This window comes from Lipophrys pholis (genome assembly GCF_963383615.2).
Source record: "Lipophrys pholis genome assembly, chromosome: 4".
Taxonomy (NCBI): Eukaryota; Metazoa; Chordata; class Actinopteri; order Blenniiformes; family Blenniidae; genus Lipophrys; species Lipophrys pholis.
Genome location: NC_137637.1, coordinates 24,996,593 through 25,020,000, shown reverse-complemented (window position 1 = coordinate 25,020,000; position 23,408 = coordinate 24,996,593). Strand labels below are relative to the sequence as shown.

General features: G+C 42.4%; 2 protein-coding genes across 3 annotated transcripts in view; one reads left to right on the top strand and one right to left on the bottom strand.

The window, feature by feature from the left end:
- LOC308108730 (zinc finger E-box-binding homeobox 2) overlaps window positions 1-9,559 on the top strand; it is a 30,824-nt gene extending 21,265 nt beyond the window's left edge. Inside the window, exons 2-8 of the mRNA XM_080461910.1 lie at window positions 363-647; window positions 2,170-2,379; window positions 3,762-3,955; window positions 4,087-4,198; window positions 4,434-5,941; window positions 6,073-6,256; window positions 7,209-9,559. Of these exons, the coding sequence (XP_080318036.1) occupies window positions 363-647; window positions 2,170-2,379; window positions 3,762-3,955; window positions 4,087-4,198; window positions 4,434-5,941; window positions 6,073-6,256; window positions 7,209-7,864 (3,149 nt within the window). The 3' untranslated portion in view covers window positions 7,865-9,559. The remainder of the gene's footprint in view (window positions 1-362; window positions 648-2,169; window positions 2,380-3,761; window positions 3,956-4,086; window positions 4,199-4,433; window positions 5,942-6,072; window positions 6,257-7,208) is intronic.
- A 2,024-nt stretch (window positions 9,560-11,583) lies between these two features.
- The window catches only part of arhgap9 (Rho GTPase activating protein 9), a 52,023-nt gene continuing 40,198 nt past the window's right edge, over window positions 11,584-23,408 (bottom strand). The window contains exons 16-21 of one of the 2 annotated variants that reach the window (XM_080461388.1): window positions 22,883-22,981; window positions 20,965-21,042; window positions 20,566-20,619; window positions 19,558-19,692; window positions 16,156-16,261; window positions 11,584-13,446 (exon numbers count right to left, since the gene is read on the bottom strand). In XM_080461388.1, coding sequence (XP_080317514.1) covers window positions 13,260-13,446; window positions 16,156-16,261; window positions 19,558-19,692; window positions 20,566-20,619; window positions 20,965-21,042; window positions 22,883-22,981 — 659 coding nt within the window. In that variant the 3' untranslated portion in view covers window positions 11,584-13,259. The remainder of the gene's footprint in view (window positions 13,447-16,155; window positions 16,262-19,557; window positions 19,693-20,565; window positions 20,620-20,964; window positions 21,043-22,882; window positions 22,982-23,408) is intronic. The other variant, XM_080461389.1, reaches the window with a different exon arrangement.

Sequence of the window (23,408 nt, the reverse complement as noted above, 5' to 3'; positions counted from 1 at the left end):
TGTTTTCGCCCATTTAATTTCAGTTCCTTGTGTATGTTGATTTTCTAAATGGTGTCGCATTGTATGTGGTTTGGTTACAATCTTCAGCTCACCTCAATCAATGCCATCTTAATTATAAGAAACATATGTCAATGGGCTCTGAGCAGTGGTTCAAAATGCATTTATTGACTTTGACACCTCAAAAATATTAAATGTATCATTATAAACATAGATGAAAGACAGATGTTAGTAATATTTGACTTTCATCTGAAAATGAAACATAGGATTTCTCAGTCATACATCAATAATGAGAATTTTGTGCGTTTGATTCCTCTCGTATCGACTGCTGGCCTCAACCCCTGTCTTTTCCTTTCCTCTCACAGTGGATGCTGAGCAAGTGAACTCCCTGGGCTCTGAAGGGGAGGATGAGGTGGGCTTGTGGAGCCTGGAGCCCCAGGACTGCCAGGAGAGCCTGGACAAGACGAGCCTGACGCTCAGCGAGGGGACGGACGAACCTGGCAGCCCCGCTCAGGCCGGACGGCCCCTCAGCGTCAGCCCCGGCAGCAGGAACTGCTGGGGCCGGGTGGAGTCGGGCCCAAAGGCCGAGGGAGACGCCACCTACACGTCCACTGACTGCAAGGCAGAGCAGGAGCCAGCGAGGATGTACTGTGAGTCATTTTCTTCAATTCCTCCCAAAGAACAAAGGCTTGGCCCAGACAATCGAAAAGCAATGTGTATATAAAATGAAATATGTTTATTTTGGGCATCTGTGTGTGACACTTCTGTATGTGTAAACAAGTTTGTAGTGTTTTTTTCTGACGCAAGACAAAGCCAGACTCATGATTCCTCCCTGAGCCCTCGAGATACACCTTCATATCGGCTCCTTGTGAAACCGTGCCTTCCCTACAAGCTGTTCCCTTTTTTTCGCTCTTCTCTTTGAAAAGGGTTGCCTTCTGAAAGCATGACAAAAGAACTCATCCCACACAATGTCACAATATTTCCATGCATCAAAGAGGTGACGTTACGGTACTGAAATCAGCGCTGCACGACGTGAGGCTTTCCCTTTTATTTAGGAGAGATCAAAGGCTCACGCGGCTTGCCTACTAACAATCACTTAGCTCCCTCGCCTCGTGTGATTTGGCCGTGCCTGATGAAGGCAAAGCTGAGTTTTTACAACGTTCAACCACACGGGCTCTTCACTCCACCACATAAAGAAACAGCTCAAAATATGCCAACATCTGCAAACATTTGAAAAATCTTCCTCAAAGTCGCTGTAAGCAACCCTGATTGGCTTGAGTTGTGATAGGAGGCGCCCGCTCCTCTTCATGTACATTTGTGGCTTTCCCTCTCTGTCTGCCTGTCACTGCCGCCGAAGGACACAAACGAGGAAGAATTCCTCAATCTGGTTTCATATCGGGCTCACTGATCCTCTGAATTCACTTTCTTTTTTCATCTGTCAGTCTCTATGTAAACAATTTAGACCCATTAGATTTAGTTGAATAGTGTCACCTTACAGTCTCAAACCACACTGCACACACACACACACGCACGCACACGCACACACAAACGCACACAAAGTGTTGATTTGATTCCTGAGCAGCAGATCAAAAAAAAGAAGAAAAAAAAGAGGTGTGTCAAAAGTAATGCGTCTTCTGCCACCAGAACTTTGTCAATGAAGTGATCAAAGCAACAGTCTGATCGATTATAGCCCGAAGGATCCTCTCGGCAAAGCTGCCGCTCTATTACTTTCAATACACTGGCGCCATCATCAAACTCAAATATCAACCCCAGTTTGGAAAAAATTCTGAAGTTCACTTCCAGACCCATGACTCCACGGCTCAGGATGTTGCTGATGTCTTAACTGGGTCGTCTAGTTTTTCACATGCAACAATTCATGACTTCAGAAAACAAGTTCAACTTTTGAGTTAATCAGTTCAATAATTAAGTTAGATTAAGGAGGCATTACTTTTTGACAACGCTTCTTTCTTCACATCAGGGAGCAGAACAAACAGCACTGACATGCATTGTGCCTAGTGAATAAATTCAATTAAAATTCCTTCATGTGAAAAAGACGAATGCATTTGCAGCAACACTGGTACCATTTGTATGCAAACGTGACTTTTGACACTCTTGCCTGCGGTTCTATTCAGCTGCAAATTGCTCATTAGTATTTGTTTGCCTGTCCTCCAGGTAAGAACTCCGACTCCCAGAATGCCCTTGATGACCTTGCCCACTATGAAATCCTGGCCCAGCTGAGAAAAGCCTCGACCTCAGTGGATCTCCTGGATCACCTGAACCACAATGGCTCTTCGGCTTCGCACCACCCGGAGAGCCGGCAGGAGGAGCTGCCCCCTGCCATCTGGTCGCCCGGCGCACAGCACTGCTCACCTGAAGGAGCAGGTAGGCTCATGTGTGGGAGCTGCAGTGCAACCTGGGAAATCAACAAATACGGGTGATAATTTTATAGCTGCAGGACGGTAAAAAAAAAAAAAGAAAATCGCAGGGGCGGGAAACAGAACAGTAACTGACTCCAAAAAGAAACTTCATCATTTATATGAGCCTGCACAGTGATGTAGAGCTTAGAACTCTTGCCCTGCAATGAGAATATCCTCTCTCTCTGTGAAGTCATGGATTTTCTTTGGATACTCTGGTTTCCTCCCACAGTCCAAAAACAGCCATTTTCGGTTCACTGTTGTTTCTAAAACTGCCCATAAGTGTCAATGTAAGTGTGTAACGTTGTGTACTTCATTTTTCTTGTTTTCTTTTCACTCACTGTATCATCTATAATGGTGCTGCTACAGCAGTTACATTTCCCTCATGTGGGATAAGTTAATTCTATCTTATCATACATTTCAGGCTGCCAACTCAATGCGCAGTTTCTGACGAATCTGCTCTTTACGTTATTGTAAATTTTTTATCTTAAATAATTCAAGTATATATGAATTGTTATATGCCATAGTTTGTCAATGCAAACAGATATTTGCTGGAGACAATACAGGTAATGTCTAGCATTCATAGCATCATAAATTTGTTGTGTATTCATGTCCAAAAGTTATTGTCATATTACAGCTACTCACATTTTAGTGTATGGATTACATATTACAACCTGTGTGAAAGTAATTTATATATGATACAATTTGTCATGGTTATATATAAACTGGCTGTTAGTGAGTCACCAGCGGTCTCTCAACATGTATTGTGGCCCTGTGCAGTTTACTTCTCTGTGCTTAAATACTCCTGATTCAACGTTTTATTGTTGTTTTATTGTGCCTCAACAAGAACTTCCATTGCCATTCATTTCTCTTAAATAAGGTCATGGATGGGAAAGGTGTCCTTGCTGTGAATCTGCTTTATTGTCAGTATTATCTGGTTCACTTTCAGCCATGTGACTAATAGTTCTCCTACTTCTGCTTCCTTTAGTCATGTTAGTTATGTCTTTGACATTGTTTTTTTGTTGTTTTCCATTTATTGTGGATGTAATTCACTGGTTGATACGTATAACAAACTTTTTTTGCGAGGTATTAGCAGATCCATCAGAAATCACTCCAAATTCTAATTGAAATGCATGCTGAACTAGTTTTGAGTATGCAAAAAGTGCACACAAAAAAACCTGATATTTATATGGAAAATGTACAAATTTGTGAAAACTCCCCTCAAAGTATTTGCACATCATTTTCCACCGTTAGAGCCATAAACAGTATGTTATGGATGGGATGATACATTTAATGAAAATGTAAAAATTTAAATGCCCGTATAAAATGTCACCTCTGTCTGGATTCCAGATGCGGGCCGGACCCAGCAGGCGTGTCCGTTTTGCCACAGGCTGTATCAGCGAGGAGCTGCATTGAGGGACCATGTCAAATACTGCGAGGACAGGGAGGGGGGCCACATGATCTGTCCGCTCTGTGGATACACTGCCACCCTTAGGTCGCATATGGAGCGGCACCTTGCACTTCACAACCAAGCACAAGACAAGGTGACATGAAAGAAACACCATTGCTGTGATATTTATATAGTAATATAAGTAATATAATAAGTAATATAGTATAATATAGTAATATAGTAATATTAAAAAAAACAACTGATAACAATGTCCTGTTGTCCTAGAGTGCCATGACTTTGGACCAAGGCCTGGAGACCAGGAAGTTCAAATGTCTGCAATGTGGGAAGGCGTTCAAGTACAAACACCATCTCAAAGAGCATCTGCGCATCCACAGTGGTAAAAGAAAACACCAAAACAATTGTACTAACCCGTCAATTTGCTTTTGTTTTCTCTGCATCACTAACCCTTACTTATTACACAAATTACACACTTTGAAATTGTACCCAAATCAATGTGTTGACAGAAAACAAGGTAAAGTAGTTCCCAAGTAGACAACAATATCATGTGTAAAAGACACACCCACACCGAGCGCAACTTTCATTAATGCCCCCGCCTGTGTCTCATCCTCCAGGTGAGAAACCGTACGAGTGCTCCAACTGCAAGAAGCGATTCTCCCACTCCGGCTCCTACAGCTCCCATTTGAGCAGCAAAAAGTGCCTCAGTGGTGGAGGGCAGGGAGGGGGAAACACAGGAGGAGCCAGCGGGGCATTTAACGGACATAGCCAAAGCTCCTACCACCACTCATTTCCAACATCGCCCTCTGCTGGCGGGGGTAGAACCGGGACTAACAAGAGCTCCATTTTAGCTCTACAAAATCAAGACAATAGCAGGTCTTTGGGTCGAATGGCAGCAGAACCTCACCAGCTTTCACTGCAGGACCTCAATCAAAACACCCCAGGCTTCCCCACTGTGGCGGACCTGTCCCGGCTGTGGGACCCCACGGCAGAGCTGTCTCTGAGGGCAAGTATGCTGAAAGGGACCTCTCTGCTGCCTTATCTCCACTCTGGGACCAAATTTGAGCAGATGCTGCAGGAGATGCTGCACAGAGATGTAAAGACGGAAGCAATGGACAGACAAGGAGGGGATTTAGATGAGACGCTGCACAATGGAGAAGGACCTGAGAGGAAGCCCGACAGGAAGAGAGAGTTTGTGCGATCGGGTGAAGCTGAAAGAGGCGCTCAGGGTGTGACATGTCGCTGGTGTTCACAGGTTTTCCCCAACGTGGCCGTGCTCCTGCAGCATGAGCGATACCTCTGCAAGGTCAACAGAGAAGCCGTAGAAGTGCCTGAGGGATTTCACAGGAAAGACCACTCCTCGCCACCTTTGTTCTTCCCCAGACCTGCTCTCCAACCAGAGAGGAACAAACCAAATGAAGCAACGAACGGCCTCTCTGGGAACAGGTCCCCGCTACACAAGCCCAGCTGGCACTCTGTGCCACAACAGCTTTTGGTAGCCATGCACTCCCCTCCGCTGTCTTGCCACGATGCCCTGTCTTCACGAGTGTACTGGCCAAGCCAGGAAAAGGCCAGTCCAGGTCCGCTGATGCAGCAGTCACCTGAGCTAACATCTCCTCGTGGTAGACGAAGAGTTCCCTCTTCAGGTTTCAGCTCCCCGGCCTGTCTCGACCTCACCAGCGGTCCTCCTGAACTCAGCTCGCCCCAGAAAGAAAGTGTCGTTCTCTGCTCCACACAGCACGAACCTCTGGATCTCTCCATACCCAAGCAGCTCTCAGGCCACGGGGGGAGGAACAAAGCTGTCAATGGATTCTCAAGCAGAGGAGAGCGGCGAGAGCGCAGGACCCCACAGCCTGGTAGACCGAGTCCAACTTCGCATCTCCCACTGCACCAGCACCCAGTTTTCAGTGGAGCCGGAGCTCCAGTATTTCCAGCCTCCTTATATAATGGATTCCCCATCTTCAGCCAGCCCGGTGTCGGACTTTCAGGACCGGACGGCATCACACCGATTCCATTCAGCCAGTCACCCGGCAGCCCCGGCTTTCTCTCTCCTATGGCGTACATGATGGAGGCAGACGCAGAGGCAACACTGAAGAAGATCTACCAGGAGAGACAGGGTCTGATGGTGAGTACAAACATGAACCTCAGAATTAAATCTAGAATGCACAAACAAAAAGAAAAATCTATAGAATATTTAAAAGCTGTAAATTACACTCCACATTATTTCTTGTAACAAATGTCCTGTTTGGCCATCAGGGTGAAGTGTTAAACCGCGGTGCTCTGGACTACCTTTCTCTGATTGACGAAGGCTTCGATGGAGAAGGAGGGCCCGGCCGAAAGAGACTGAAGAAGACGGACGAAGGCCTTTACGCTTGTGACATTTGTGAAAAAACTTTCCAGAAGAGCAGCTCTCTCCTCCGACACAAATACGAGCACACAGGTCTGAAACTCACACAAACACCTGTTTAGTATTTGTTCACAGGGATTTTGGCTTCGTAAGGCTCCTACAGCGGTCTGATTTAAGACTTCTGGATAAACGTAGTCGAGCTGTGTTTATTAGCGAGCACACTGTGTGACATGGATCTTATAAATTATATAGATTTTTTCTTATTTAAAAAAAACAACCAACAACATTATCTATGTTCATTTATAAATTATTAAACAAAGCTAACATAAAATAGTTTTGCTACCATTCATATGCAGGAACAAATTTAATCTCTGAAGTAAATTGAGATTGTAGACTTCATCCATCGTTTTGGATTCTGCAAATTATTGATTTAGCACTGTGTCGCTTTGATCGACATGCCGTTTTCAGCTGCATTTCTATTGATTGTTAGTAGCAAGATGCGATTCCATCTTACTTTCTATCACATACTTCAAGCCAGATCAATGAAATTGGACATTTTGTCGCCACCTTAAGACAAACTGGAAACTCAAAAGGCATCGCATACTGTTAAAGAGACACAGAGGGAGTGGGGAGGCGCACTTATCAACAGTCAAACATCAACAGGGTGAGACACATGGAGGGTGGAGCTCCAAGGCACTAGAAACTACAGCAAAAGGAGGAAGTGCACTTGAACATGACTCTGACAAATCAGGCTTAACCTGGAGGACACGACTCCAAGCATGTCAGGGCTTTAACCTAGTGAACGTTAACATATATAACACAGCCTCAAATCAATACTGATTAAAATCGTTTAATATGATGACAACAAACGTTACTGACACCAACAAAAACATGGCAAGATCTGAAAGTCAACAAGCACAAGGCATGAACCAAGAGGGGAAACTAATCATGAAGACAGGAAGCAAAACAGAATATCAATGAACGACGGTTGTTTTTTTTGAAAATGTTAAAAAAAAAAGCTCACAAATATTTGTATTGATTGCAGGCAAACGTCCCCACGAGTGCAAGATCTGCAAAAAGGCCTTCAAACACAAGCACCACCTGATTGAACACAGCCGGCTGCACTCCGGGGAGAAGCCCTACCAATGTGACAAGTGCGGCAAACGCTTTTCTCACTCGGGCTCGTACTCACAGCACATGAACCACCGCTACGCGTACTGCAGCAAGGACCAGGATCCAGACCAGGATCCCGAGGAGATGCCTCTCACCCCGGGGCTGGGCAACAACCTCATGGGGCGCCTCGCTGAGGACGCCCCTCTGTCTCTGGATGAGACCCAAACTCCCCGCTCATTCCTGAGTGATTCCAGCTTGGACGGAGGTCCGTATGCCCTCAAAGAAGACGAGGAAGAGGAGGAGGAGGAGGAGGAGGAGGAAGCGGAGACGAGAGCTATCGGAGGCCATGTGGAGGCAGCACGTGGAGGGTTGTCAGGGGCAGCGGAGGAGCTGGGAGGAAGCCCTGTCCAAGAATCACCTACAGGGGAGAACGGAGTGCAAAGTGAGAGAAATGATTATGATGTGGGAAACCATATGGACATTACCGAGAGCCACATCTGGAGACAAGACACTGTGCAGCAGAATGGAGACTTGGATAAATGTGAACTGAACTTGGATACAACAGAGTTACCTAGAATAAAAACTTAGGGGAACTGTCACAAGCCATCAGGAAGCTTATTTTGTAAATAATAAAACTTTTTGATAATGTTTTTTTTTTGTTTTTTTACACATATGTAACAGCTTTTTTTTTAAACTATCTCACAACATGAAAAATGCACAGAAATACCAAAGGAGTCACAGCCTTAAAGTGGATTAAGCCATACGAACAAAGTATATGTGACAATGCAAATTACAGCAATTTATCATGTTTTATTGTTGTTGTTTCGTCTGTTTGATGTGCTCCCAGACAAAACTGGGCTGCCTGATCTGAGGTCTTATCACATATCCAGATGTGACAATTTAGAAACTCCCTATTTTACACGCTTGCTGCTTCTGCCTGTTGCACAATACAAACAGTTTTTTTTTGTTTTTTTTGTCCAGGATTTTGATATTGTTCCTAAATTTCTTTTGTGACATTTCACACCAGTGAATGTGTTTTAAAAAGCCACAATGTACAATGGAAAATCATCTGTTCCTCAGTTTTAGCACCTTGAAGGCTACAGATGCAGCCATGTCAAACGAGTCACCTGATGCCTCATTAATATACTGATTCCTCCTAATGGGTGCAAAAAAACCTATTTTAAAACCTTATAGTATTATCTTAAACAGCAATAACATTTCTCGCTAAAAAATGCACATGAAGCTGTCTCTTTGTCCAAAAGCCACAAGAATATATTGCAGGACTTTTGTCGTTTATGCTGTGAAATCACAAGGTACAACCAACTCGTCTCTTCAGGTCAACTGTGGTGCTTTAATTGTTCAGCAGTGTTTTTAATCTCAGAGGGAGAACATGGAAGGTGAATATTTATTTTTCAGTCGAAAAAGCAGTGGACTGCACCTTTTTCATTGTACAAGTGTGCCTTGCAAAAAGGGACAGTCATTTTTTAAGATGGAAGTCAGTCTTATGGTGGGGGGGGGGCTTTTATTTTCCATCAAGGGGAGCAAATGCAGTTTGCACTCATCTCAGCGTCTGTGTAACAAATGCTTGATTTCATTTAATGCACAAAGGCCGGCCAATTCCCGTAATGATTTACATGTGCTCCGCCTATTTTCACACCCCCGGAATAATAATAATAGATCGCACACTTGTCTGCTGAGGTGTGACGAGAAGGGTCAGGACTCAGGGCGCACACGGCAGTTATGAACTTCCTCTTTCTGACTGCAGTGTAGTCAACGTGAAAAGTGCTTCAGATGTACTCAGACACTGTGAGGAGAGCGACAAAGCCTTGGTGGGATGAGATAAGACGGTTGTGTGTGAGGTGTGACTAAGCTTGCAACATTCATGCATACCGGGCGCCAAAGTCATGACGTGGGCGTGTGTGTGTGTGTGTGTGTGTGTGTGTGTGTGTGTGTGTGTGTGTGTGTGTGTGTGTGTGTGTGTGTGCGTGCGTGCGTGCGTGCGTGTGTGTGTGCGCTTATCACCAAAAACGTGTATATGTGACACCCTAACTGCCATCCTACTCTTGCTTAGTATCTTACCTGATAATTTTGGCCAAATAGTAATAGTATTTTGTCTGTTTGTTTTTTTTTAACTTTCACTCAACGTCTGCACACTTTTTATACTAACTGCTATTTTTTTTTTTTAAATGTGCTCATGCAGCCTTTTGTATTTACTTTTTTTTATATACTTTTTGCATGTTTGTGGATATTTGTAATAAAATTGTACATACTTTGTCAAGTGAATCATGTATTTCATTTAATTTTCTATCTATTATAATAATTATTTTTTTTTTTTACATCATTTATTGCGAATAAAACCTTTGAAGTGAGTCCAGCATACTGGGCAGATTTAATCATAAAAGAGACACATTTTTAAAATGATGATGACACAATATTGGATCATTAAGTTATTTCAAATCTAAAGAGGACTGAAATAGTACTCTCTGGAATAGATATCACTATAAAATGTGCCATGGCTTATTTAATTTGAAATGTAAGCACAGACATCTGCAGGAGATGAGTTTTGGCGGTTTCCCGGGCCGATCACTTTAAGTTTCCATCAGCACTTGTGATCCACTGGCTACTTTGTTACTCTTGACTTTATTTTTATTTTTTTTTCAGTGTCGATTTGCAGGATGAATCATCAGAGGTGTACGCTTCAGCTCTGTAAACCTGTGTGCACAGCTGAGAAGTTCAGGGGCTCGGAAACTTTTCCGACACATTAAGTTTCAGGTCAACGGTAGCAGCCAGCGAACTATAAGATCAACAACAAGTGAAGTGCAGGTTTTGCAGTTTTTCGTGCATCAGCTGCTTTTATTCAAGTGCGTTATTGGCTTGTTTGTTTACAGGGATGTTTTGTTGGGTTGTGACATTCAACACACTTTAGTCACTAACACAGATGGCCAGTAGTAGGATCTGCATTGTATATTTACAATACTCGAGTACTTTTTGCTTTTCTTCCTTACATTTGCGGACAAATATATAAACTTCCTCCTGACTGGCTCGTTACTTGTTTTAACCTCTACGGATCAAAGCAGCTTATTGTAACAGAAGCTGCTTAAGTAGAAGAAGAAGGATTTCAGAGTGAACAAGTTACATCAATAATGGTTGAATTTCCAAATAAAAGATGAGCGCCTGCAAAATGCATGCAAACTGAAAGCTCAATCCATTTGCGAGGGCATGGGATTGAGTTGAATCTGTGTCAATAATGACACCCACTCACATCAAAGTGAGTAATAACTCAAAAGTAAATATACCATTTTTTTACTTTTGTATGTACTCTTTACATTACAGAAATTGTACTTTAAGTTCCATCGGTACCGTTGGCAGTCTTTCTCTTTACACAAGTAATGTGTACTTCTGCTTAAAGAACTTTTGATCAATGCTGGTCTCTTGCAACAAGTCCTGCACAAGAGCAATTTGAGTTTTTATTCCCTACAAAAAAAAAATCTGTTACAGAGCGAAGGGCAGAAATTTGTTGTCGGAAAACAAAAAACTTTTCATAGAGCGCACAAAAGATGAATTGGGGTGCCTATTGCATTTTTCCCAGTGAACAGACTTAACTTAGGGTGCAGTTTCACTCATAAGCAGCAGACAAAGAATGATGTCATAAAATGAATGATAGAGATGCAGTGCATGGGGACAGCACAGAACTCAAGAGAATGTTAATATTTTTCTTATCTTAGTGTAAGAATAACAATAAAAAAAATACTGATTTGCATTCAAAATCAGTCCTTTTCTTTCTCTGACATGTCACAGAGAAACAATGAAATAACCGAGCGATTCAGCAGTGAAGTGCAACAAAAGTTTAACCACGGCCAACAACCTGAAAGTATCCCCTCCAAATGAATTCATTCAAATATGGATCCCGAAAATTGAATTAGTTCTGAGAAGTTTTCGCAGCGAATCGCAAACACACAACAGATGAGAACATGTCATGACTTTACCACCGTCTTAATAAATGCTTCAGTGATGCAACAAACAAAATAATCACCCGCAGATGTCAAAATGGTTTTGGACAAAATTGTTCTCTGTTACATTTCATCAGTCCACGTGTCAGAAATGTGTTGTTGTGCACACATTGTTGAAACGAATGGTCGTCACCTTATATCCACAAGAAAGAAAGAAAGAAATTCGGTTGCATGCAGTCCACTGGGTGGGTGGGTGGAGGGTGGGGTGAGGGGGCTGCTGATCGTCTGAGGAGCTGATATAATTGTAGAGAGTGATTATCACCGTCACACCAACATGAAATAAAACACACGACAGAGCTCAGTCTGAGAGCAGTTTAATGCTACGGAGCGACAACAAAACAAAGTCTTTCATGAAATACTGGAGTCATCGATGTTTTCAAGCTGCCGGACCAACAGACGAGGACCCTCCGACACAGTGCAGTCAAAGGGGAGAGGCGCTGCCATATTAGCTGGAGTCAAACGCCCAGATGACTCTTCTGCACACATGCAACTGGGTCAAATAAACAAAGCCTGGTTTTGTGTAATTTCAGATTCAGAGACGTCCTTGGAAGTGCACACACGATCTCGTTTGGGCGACTCCCCCATCAATCAGCTCCACATAAGCTGGGCGCCTCCCAACAAGTTCACATGACTTGAAATAATACAAACATAAAAATGAATAAATACATCTAATAAAAGTGCAGAATCCACGACCCCCCCTGCCACACGAGCACTGCCTCTCTTCGACTCTTTTTTGTCTTTTGCCAAACCCACAGTCAATATAAAATTACCCAAGCCGCAGAGCGCGAGAGTGAGAGGGTTCTGGGGGTGGGGAGGGGTTTCCACATTTTTAAAACATATGCATTTCCAGTTCCCCTTTTGTTCTGTTATTAAAAGCAGCATTTGCACCAATCACTGGGGATGCCTCCGCCCGCCAACTCTCCGAGGTCCACATACCTCCACACGCTTCCATTATCTCTCACGCAACCCATCGCCGGGTACAAAAAAAAAAACAGAGGGACACGTCCTGACTGAACGTCATGGGGCAGACCAGTTTGTTCACGTGTTTTTATTGCAGGAGAGTCGACGGTCAGGTTGGACCTTGTTTGAGAGCACAGGTATCAGTCTGAATTTGGCTTCAGGCCACACACATATTTACATGTCAATATTTTTTTTTTCTTTAACTTAATAAGAGCAGTTTGCACTATTATTAAAAATAGAAGACAGATTGAACTTTGTCCAATGAGGGACGCTCTGAGGGTCTACACACTACTAAGTACTATTTGGTACAAAGGAAGATTTGCCGGCCGGTCGGCACAGCTGTCCTGTCACTGAGATCATGCTTGAAAGAGTTCTCTGAAATAAACCCCAAAACTCTTCATCTGCCAGAGGAGATGCAGCCACATTTGCACATCCACCTTGCGTCCTTCTTCATTTAAAAGCCGCGTGTGCGTGTCCAACGCTGCAGGTGGGAACCGTCGGTCCCCGTTGCACAGGGTGCTGGTGCATGTGTGTTTCACAGTGAGATGGCTCTGCTAAGTTGTTTTTTTTGTTTGTTTGTTTGTTTCCGTTAAGACACAATCCTCCTCGCAGTTCTTTATCAACGCATGAACACAGCTCGCCGCGCAGGCTGGAAGGAGATTCATCACTTTTATGGCTTTTTTATTTGTCCTGATACGAGTCTGAAACATCAAGGAGAAGTGACCGGGAGGCGTCTGTTCCAGCGGCGGAGCACACCGGGGCAGGGCTCCACATCTGCACTCGAAGGCACAAGTACTGCAGCTAAAATTGGCTCGTTTCGCTATTATTGTTTTAACATGGCTTTATATGGAGGCCAGATGTCATGATTAGCAGCTTTCTGTCCTGGCTCTTTTCACCCTGTAATTATCTTTTGATGTGAAATCCATTTTACACAATGCGAGTCAACAGGCAGAGGGGACAAACGCTGCAATACTTGTGCTTTGGCGGGATCTGGAGCCGCCACCTCCGCCTGATCAGGAGAGGCCTCTCGTCCCGAAGATGTGCTCGAACTCGCTGAGGATGAGCTCCACTGCCTGATTCTGGTAAACCATGTTCACGGCCATGTTGCCGTTGTCGCGCTCCGGACGCATCAGTGTGGGGCCGAACACGATGCCGATGTTTTGGCTGGTCATTCGGTTGGTGTCCGAATGCTCCAACACTCTGCAGGGACACGACACAAAAAAACGAAAATTAAAAGAGATTTAAATGAAAAAAAAAATAAAAAATTTAAATGTTGAGCCACATTTGTGGGGAGTCAGTGTCAGCAGGTCCACCACAGTGGACCGAAACGTCTCAACAGCTCATGGATGGACTTTGATGACATTTCATCAACGGCCAGCGTGAGACTGACATTTGTGGCTTTCAGTGAAATGTCTCAACCACTGTTGGATGAGGAGGCATGACGTTTTCTCCACACATTGACGTCCACCACGGCTCCCCTCACATATATTGAGCCAAATTCACTCAGACTGTCTTTTAAAGTAAAGTCAAAGTCTTAGTTTATGACCACATTAAATATATCTTATCTTGAATGTATGAAGTTTTCTGTTAGATGCCTGATAAAAGTTCTGAAGTCAAACATTTAAAGGACACACATCAAAATACTTGGACATTTCAATCTCAAAGTGTGAAAAACAAGGATAATAAAACATTATCATATTTAAAAGTTAAACTATAGAAAAGCATTTAACACAATTCTATAACACCAAAGTCCTATATTGTATATTATTTGCAAAACATAAACCTACATCTCAGAAGCATGTTTCAAAGGTCACATTGACATTAGTTTTATGAGTGAAAACTTTCTTTTCTTACTTTTTAAAATACTTTCTACCTAAATGCACGAATGTGAGGAAGTCATTCTTCCTGTTTGATCTGTTTATCTGGTCAATCAATGTTTTCATAGATTGCCGTGTATTTAGAATTATTAACTTTGAGGAAGCTGACGAAAAGCAGATATTACCAAATGTTGCGCAAACTCTTGCTATATTGCATAAAATACATTTTCAGAAATCACGTTTGAGTTTGAACTTTTTTAGGGGCAGATTTAAAAAAAAAAAAAAAGGCGGCTGACAAGTGGCTAAATATGACGGCTGTGAGGCGACAGCTTTGGCTTTAGAGCCTTGACTTGATACTCAAGCTCTTAATAGTCATAGTTGCCCCAATTCAGACTTTCTACCCTGCAGATCTGATCATTTACAATATTTTGAGGTGATGCTACAATAAGACACTCAAGGGAAGTCATCAGATTCTTGACTAAAAGGGTATCAATGGTGACGCTGAGGTCCTACGACTTGTCCGTACTTCTTTTTTGGCTGTTACAAAGTTAATCTTTTTAAGCAAAATATCATAAACTTTTATCCGTCACCGAGTTCATTCTTTGCTCCCTTTCAAAAACACAAATAAAAAACATCGTCGGCTTTCTGACCCAAGAAACCATCGGCGGGTTTGCTCACTTGTGTGTTATCTTGTGTTTAGTTCTGCGAACCTTTTAAACTAAAACGAGGTTCAGCTTCCCTTGATGTTCAGTGAATATCAGCGCGCTTCAACACCGGACGGAAAAAATACCTGAGCACCCTGAGCACGTTAGGATATTTGGATGGAAGGAGTACAGACCGATGCTAAATGCTGATACACTTCCACGCTCGTGGTCGGGATGTGACATCCTTATAACTGCGGACGCAAAGTAAAAGAATCAGTCGGTGGATCCGCCCGTGACCTCTTGCTTTAGCGTGCTTGTCCTCGTACATCCATCTGGATTTTACGACATAGATTTGTGCATTAAAGTGTTTCTAAATCCACTGCCTGTATCCACCTATGTTGATGTGTGTGTGTGTGAGAGAGAGACTTGGGGGGGACGCAGGAATGGGTTAAAGCCACAGCATGAGGCATTCTTCTAAAAATGCCATTCCCACCAAGCCACAGGAGCAGCCAGCAATTGCTCAAAACTTCCACATTAAAAAGAGAGGAGGAAAAAAGGGAGAGAGGAGAGGGAGGAGGAAAAAAAGAAGTGAGCGGGGAAGAGGGTGAAGAGAGAGAGAAGAGAGAGGTTCCAGCGGTGGCGGCGGTGGTGTTGGTATGCCTTCCAGCAGACGAACCACAAGGCTCCCATGGGACCTTCGAGGCAAAGAGGAGAGCGGGAGAGGAGGGAGGGAGGGGGGAAGAAGCGGAGGATGAGGGGAGGAAGAGGAAAGGAAGAATGAAAAGAGAAGGAAGAGGATGAAGGGGGAAGTGAAGGGAAGGGAAAGGAGCTGGAGAAGAGAGCACGAGAGCAGGAGGAGGAGGAGGAGGAGGAAAGAGGGGGGAACGATTGATCAGGGAGATAATAAATGAGAAACAGAACGAGGGGAGAGAGGAATGACAGCGGAGAGAAAATGGGAGAAAGACACAGAGTTGACAAATTCATGGGGCCCACCACACCCTGGCACAAACATGGGCCTCAGAACACGAACGCTCACCCCTGGAGTGGAAGGAAAAACCATAGGCGGTAAAAAACACACATTTTATGTACTGTAAAAGGAACTGGCTCGCAGAACATTGTACACCATTCATCTTCCTCCAGCCTTTTCATCTTCACTGGGACCCAAACTTAACAACAGCGTGGTCCTGGTACAGCTCTGGCATACTTTCAGAGCTGCTGCCAAAGAATCCATGACAGAAAATTACTGAGGCCAACGAGGGAACTACCCCCTCTTGTGGTCAGATTTAAAAAAGAAACATTATGAGGGGGAGCGATCTTACTTTAGGACGGGAGCATCTGTTCGTTTTGTCCAGAAAAAAATATTCAACTTTCTGACCTCAGCCACATTGAGGGCCACTAAAACAAATGAAGGACACATCGGTCTGTGCTCGCCATCCCTCTCTTCTCACCGTCTGAGGTGGCGACACATGAACTGCAGCGTGTCGTGGTTAGGAGGAGGCATGTTCAGCACCAGACACTTCAGGCGATCCACTTTGTCCATGTAGTCTGACATCTCTGCAACACACACACACACACACACACCAAGAGACGTGTCGGATACATATTCAACAGTAAGTTGGGATATAGGAGAAGGGGTAGGATTAAGTACGCTTTGCTTCTTCCGCCTCCTTTTCAGACGAGATTAACTGTGTGAGTGGGTTTATGTACACTACAGCAGTAGGGATGTGGGTACATCTATATGGGAACTGTGTACATAATTATCTTTATATGTACATATGGAAACATGTGCAAAAAAACTGCTATGATCTACATGTTTGAAGGAGATGATGATCATCACGTTATCTTTTGAATTTGATTTCATGCACTTTAATAGCACCGACGAGCTGATTAACATATTCACCCACTGATAAACACATGTAAAATCTCATCTGATGCAAGTATCAACTATCACCACTGTGGGCAGTGTGCAGAAATTAAAAGTCCCATTCACTATCAGTATCTTTTGATCTTGTTATGTCAAGTATTCAAACATTATTTTGTCTTGTCTTTGAGATAATACGTTCAAAATGCCATATCAATCCGTTCAAGCAGTTACAGTTGAGTGATGAAGTTTGCTGATAATTATTGTGTTTAACACAGACAGCAAAAGATTAATTAATGCAGTAAATCAGTTATCATTAAATCAGTAAAGTAAAGTCACTACTGCACATAGAGTGGATTCTTTGTGTCGCCAGACAAACTCCCACAGTGGAGTTTGCCTGATTTCTCTTGCGTTTACACCAAACGTCCAAAAATAAGCATTTGAGGCCAATCCCTGCACTGTATGCACATTTCATCATAATTATTATCATTCTTCATCATCATCTTAATTAATACTTGTTGTCTTCTTCCTTTTATTCACCTTCCTCTTTGCCATCTGTTTTGTTTTCCTTCCCTCCTCTTCATCTTTTTTCATCTAATTCTTCCACATCCTCTTCTTCATTTTTCATCAATAAAGTGTCTTAATAATATAATAATAATTATCATAATAAAAACAATAATAATAAGAATAAGAATAACATTGTGCCACATTCCTGCAATGTATGTAGAAATTCAAAAAAGAAATTTCGTCTTTTTCTTCATTTAATTTTTTTCAAGTGGTTGTCTTCATCTTCATCGTCGTCTTCTTCATACTGTTCTCATTGCTCTTGCTCATCTTTTAGTCTTGTTCTTTTTTTGACCTTTTTCAATGCTCTTCGTCGTCTTCCCCCCCCCCTTTTTCTTCGTCCTCTTCTTGAAAATGTTGTCTCTTTCGTGGTCGTTGTTTCCATTCTTCTCTGTCATATTGATCTTTATTGTTGTAGTCATCTTCAACGTTGTATCGTATTTCTTCCTCTCCTCTGTCATTTTCTTCACGTTCCTCTTCTTCTTCTTATTACTATTTTTATGATCATCACAATTATTTTGAAATCTGTCTATCACACACTTTCTGCAACGCTAAATAACATACAGCTCTGCTTCCTTTTGCAGAAACCGAGGATGCAATATTGCAGTTCTTTTCCAGAACAAAATTAAAAATAAAAACTTTGGCTTTTTCTCCCTATGAAAAAAAAACCCCTCTAATCTAAACTATATATTTGTGGCTTGTTCTCAACAGACGTACATGAGTGAGGATAAATGAGCTGCCAGAGAACAAAGTTGTAAAGGAGTGAAATGTGAGTTGTTGGCTTCAGTGTTTTCGTGTGTTTTTCTTAAAATGACGGTGTAACAATTCAAGCGTGATTTAAATATACTTGCACAGATGGAGGATTATAGGATGGAAAACAAGGCTGAGCTGAAACGTAAAGATCAACACAACTCAATAAATTCCACAGTTTGTCAGTATATAATTATTGTCTCGCTTTTGGACCTCATGCTTTTATTTTTTTTTAAAGGGATGTGTCTTTTTTTTTTATTGTTTGAGTCGAATATAGGCTATCTTTAATTATAGACATATGGTACTGTGCACAAGTTTTAGGCAGGTGTGGAAAATGCTGCCATGTTAGAAAACTGTTTTGAGGTGAAAGATGGGCAGAACAATATTGATATAAAGACTTCTCCTCTGCTCAATACATTTTCCTTTTGTTAATAAACAACAACTTCAGAACACAACTTTTCCCCAGAGATTCTTCCTATACAGCATTTTTAAGAAGAAATGTACTGCACATGCAACTGCAATAATCCCAATCTCATAGCCAAGGATTACCACAGGGTAATTAAAATGAATTAAGATGTTGGAAGTTATGGTGTAGATCTTGCAAGATTCTGAGTTTGTTTAAGATTACATTTAAGCTACGGTACATATAAGGAAGGTTTGTGTTCATAGTTAGTTCCAGAGTTCAGGCCTGGGGCCTTTTTCAGTGTGGAGTTTGCACGTTCTCCCTGCACATATGTGGCTTTTTTTTTTTTAGTTACTTAATTTTCTTGACTGTTGAAAGTCAAAAACGAAAAATGTAGTTGATGTGTTTTCTACTTGTGTTGATGCGGAGACGAAAACTTTGAAATACTTTACAGAACAATGCAGTCCACTATGACACCAATTACTATTTGAATAGTAAAAATAAAATACAACAAGAAATCTAGTGAATACATATTCTTTTTAAAATGTGTTGCATGCTCGAAGGATCATAACATTTGAAAACTTGTATCCTGTTAAAGTATCTCACATCAAATTTATGACAGTTTATTCACTGTTCTCTCTGTTCTAGGACTGTAAACTTAAACTGGAATAAACCTTTAAAAAAAATCCACATACAGAGAGAACATGCAAACCCAGAAGGACTTGGAACTGCTGACATACAAACTATGAGGTCGGGTTGGCCGACATGTCGCAAACTGATGGTTATGGTGATATCGATACTTGAAATGTCCATAGTACAAAATGTTGATTGAAATCATCTTTCATGTGAACATATTTGGTCAATCAGATGGAACCGTACTGCCCCAGGTGCCTCCCCACTGGGTCACGGGTCGGTAACAAGGCATTAACATCGCCGACTACTCGATGAAATTACTGCACGTTCACCTGATTTCATGAAACTCCACTGTGAGGCGAGACTGCAAACCTCCATAACACTTTACAGCCCCCAATGCAAAAAAACCTCTTTATAATTTGTATATTTAAAGTTTTATTTAACCTCCTATCGAAAGCGTGTTATTTTTTTAAATGATGTAGTTTAATTTTTGTTTCATACTTTATAGGCAGCTGATGAGGTGCATTTGATCAAACATATTGAGTTTCAGTCTGTATAAAATGAGTCACTTTGAGTAAATCTATGCAAATCTGGCAGTATAGACAAACCGGTCTGAATGTGGTGAAAGTGGTCACTCACTGATTGTCTCCACGATGTCGGTGAAGAAACCGAAGGGCACCAGGGGCTCGGGGAGCTCCCGAAAAAAAAGTTTCAAAGCTCCAGTGATGACATGAACGTCCTCCCACTCGCTCTCGTCCAAATTCAGCCTTTCCTCTGAGACGGAGGAGGAGGGAGGAGAAGTGGGAGGGAAGCAGAAAAGAGGGGAACAGACCGGGTGAGAAGAAGTGAATGAAAGATGAGGGAATATAAAAACAGAGAGACGGGGAGTTTTAGAGACTAAATAGTGGAGTTACGGTCATGGCATTATTTAGCATGAGCAGAGTATGAATTCACTTCAGTGCTGAGGCGTGACATGAAGGCTTGTAGCTGCAGGAGGGAGATAGAGATGCTCTGTGAAAGTACACACACACACACACACACACACACACACACACACACACACACACACACACACACACACACACACACACACACACACACACACACACACACACACAGACGCGCAAAACCACACACACAAGCACTTCTGAGAATAAAGCACACTGCTGTTAAACGCAGGCCTGACTAACGCTCCTCAAATTGGATCATCAGAGCTGAAGTGCGGGGTTTAATTTGAACATCAATGAGGTCAATATTCATCTCGCATCTTATTATGAGAAACATCAGTCAGTGAGACGTCGCTGCGGGATCAGACAACAAGCCGATTCAGCCACTTGGTGGCAGCCGTGGACCGTGCCAGCTCTCGCTGTACAACCTGCTGCATGTTATTACATCAGAAAACTTAAAGCACAAAAAGCCTAAGGGACACACATACATTGAGCAAATGGAAGCACAGCAGAAAGGGAAAAAAAGAAAAAGAAGGCAGCAGCTCGGCTCCGCATGTCAGTCTGTAGGTGGCTATTTTTGGGGAGTAATTTTTTCTTTAAACCGAGGTGTTCACATTATGCAACGCACGATGCACAAAACAAGCAGGTCGGGTGAAGTCGTGAAAGCGGCTGTTTCATTTTCTCATCTGCTCGAGTCTACCTTGTACCAACTCCGCTGGGAACATGTAACGGCCGTCAGTAGTCACCGCTCGCTCTGCAAAAACCAACAAGTAACTCAGTGGGCTTTTCGGATGCGTCCGCTTCATCACGGGGACGACGTGCGGTGGAAGGTAGACAGTGGGTGTGAGCGGTGTTCTCTGCTTTAACCGGAGCATCCAAAATGGCACCAAGCAGCAAAAGAAAACAAGATCTGCATCCACTTCTCTGCTTCTACCTTTGACACACTCTCTCTCTCTCTCTCTCTCTCTCTCTCTCTCTCTCTCTCTCTCTCTCCATTTTTTTATCAGAGATAGAATTACCCACAATCATCATTATTATCCCACTCCTCTGTCTCCTCCCCCTCCCCCTCCCCCTCCTCCACCTCCTCCTCCATCCTCACCGTGGTTCACCAGAAACCGTAGTTTCTGAATCACTGCCAGGTTTCCTGACACTCTGTAGATGCCGTCAGTCTCCAGTCCTGAAACACAACACACCGAGCAGGTCAGACGATGCGGGACGTCCGCTGCTCTGTAAGAAGAAACTTCAGTTTGACGGTCACGTTTGCCATTCTTTACCATTTAATTAGGTTTACAAATGGCTTCCTCGGATTCGAAGGCCGTCTGAGAAGATTTCATTATTTTGTTTTGGGTTTTTTTTTGGTCACATTTTCTGCAAATCAATAATTCAATGTGCCCGGGAGGTTTGTTATGTTGCCTAAGTGGCCAAAGATGTCTGAGTAAAGTGAAGCATGAGAGCAACTTGCTTCTTTAGGCAACTTGAAAAAACGAGAATAAGAAATGGTATGAATGATCACGTGTCTCCCTATAAATGCACCCTCCTTCCTCTTAACTGAGGGGTTCTCTAAATGATAGAGGAACACCCCCCACCCACAACCAGGAGCTTTTACCGTATTGTGCTTTCAGTGCAAGTTTCATGCTGCACATTTAGTCTCATTGCAAATAGTAAATTATTTCTTTTTACATTAAAAGACATCATTATTAACAGTTATAGCAATCTAAAGGTGGAATATTTTGATTTGAAATTGCTGGTATATATGCGGTGTAACTATCATAACTGTGTTTTTCAACTAACGCTTGTTTTCTAACCATAATTCCTTCAATTACATTCGGAGCAACTCCAGTCATAAAAATCTGTGATTTAACAAAATAATAATGATTTTATCTTCCTATTTCTTTTACTCTTGATCAGTATATAGCATCTGAGACCACTAGGTGGTGCTGCATAACAAAAGAATGCTGAAGTACCATCGGAAAGCTTCAATTATTACAATATCCCCAATTACAGAAAGCTATAAAACAAAAAGTTGAACTAAAAACATGCAGCAGAAACAATCCAGAGTGTGAAAGAAAAAATGACGAGGTCTTGATGAGAAGAAGAGAAACTGTTACGGTGATGGAGAAAACAAAAAAGGCTAATTGTGGGCTTAAAGCACGAGGGCCAGAACTGAGGAACAAAATCCCAGGTAAGTTCTCGTGAAACAAGCGCTGGTCAAGGAATATCGATGGTGCAATTACATCTCGGGATTAAACATAATGAACGTTCTGCACCAAAGTGATGCTTTTTCTCTTTTCACAATGCATTTTTTTTTGACAGATACGACTTGGTGTGCCTTACAGTCTAGATACTACGGTAGATAAATCTGGAGAGCGGGTTAACTTTTCACTTCACACCTGGAAATTGATATGCAAAGTATATATTTATTACAGGTAAACTCATATTTTTCACTCTCTTGTCACTGCAGCCCTTCTTTGTGTAACATACGGATGTGCAGTCTATTTCCTCTAACATTTTGGAAAGTATTGTTTCCAAATCTACAATTAACTTTACATAGAAAGCTGAATTAAAATAATATCTCCTACTTGGCTCTAACTTTTTCGGTGTGCCAGAGCCTTAAAGATCTACAATTCCCCAGGCATATTTAATTCATCAAACCCATGTAGTTAAGGTAGGTTTTTTTTTTTTTCCCTATTTGTTGTGAAATATTTATTGATGCATTGTTTCTAAACTGTTTCTAAACAACTCAGTTTTCTCTTATTTAGACATCTCTCTGGCTGGCAGCTGTCATGAGTTTTTCCCTCTTAATCGCAGTCTTCCAAGCTGCTCTCTGTCGGGCAATCACAAACATTTTTCATTAAATTGGGGTTTGATGATTTATGCCAGAGTTGTGAGACCAAACGAGCTCGGAGCTGCTGTCAAGTGAGGTTCAAAACCGGGTGCTGAGGGCTGGTTTCTCATGAGTTCGCCTTGAGTTGGGAGGAATCACATTAGCGGGGGTCCGTGTTTCGCGGCGACTGTACCTCTCCTCTCCACAGCATCAGTACAAAGCCTGACGAAGCGAGGGACAGTGCTCTTCTCCCGCTCACAGAGCATCTCCAGACGACAGCCAAACACCTGATCTGAAGAGTGATGACAGACAGACACAAACACACTTTTCATGTCTGTTTAGACGGGGGGGGGGGGTTTGTTTTTTTTTCCATCTCAGAAAACTGCACACACTTTCTTTTTTTTTCTTTCTTTTTTACTAAGACATGATGTAAGAGCCTCAAGCTGAAGTTAATCTACTGATAAGTTTTGTGTTCACTCAGGGAGAAAACCTCCATGTTTGGCTCAGCTCCCAGCAGACGTGTAAGCTCACACTTGATGATGCAACACAAGCCATGCACTGTACTGTATGGAGACTATAGGGTGAAGCATATGCAAGCCTTTTGTCCACAGTATACTTTTGTTATACAGATGTATTACAATGTGTTATAAGAAAGCAGTGAACCACAGAAACTATAAGTATATTTTCACTGATGTCAGAGAGGTCACTCTCCTGATAAA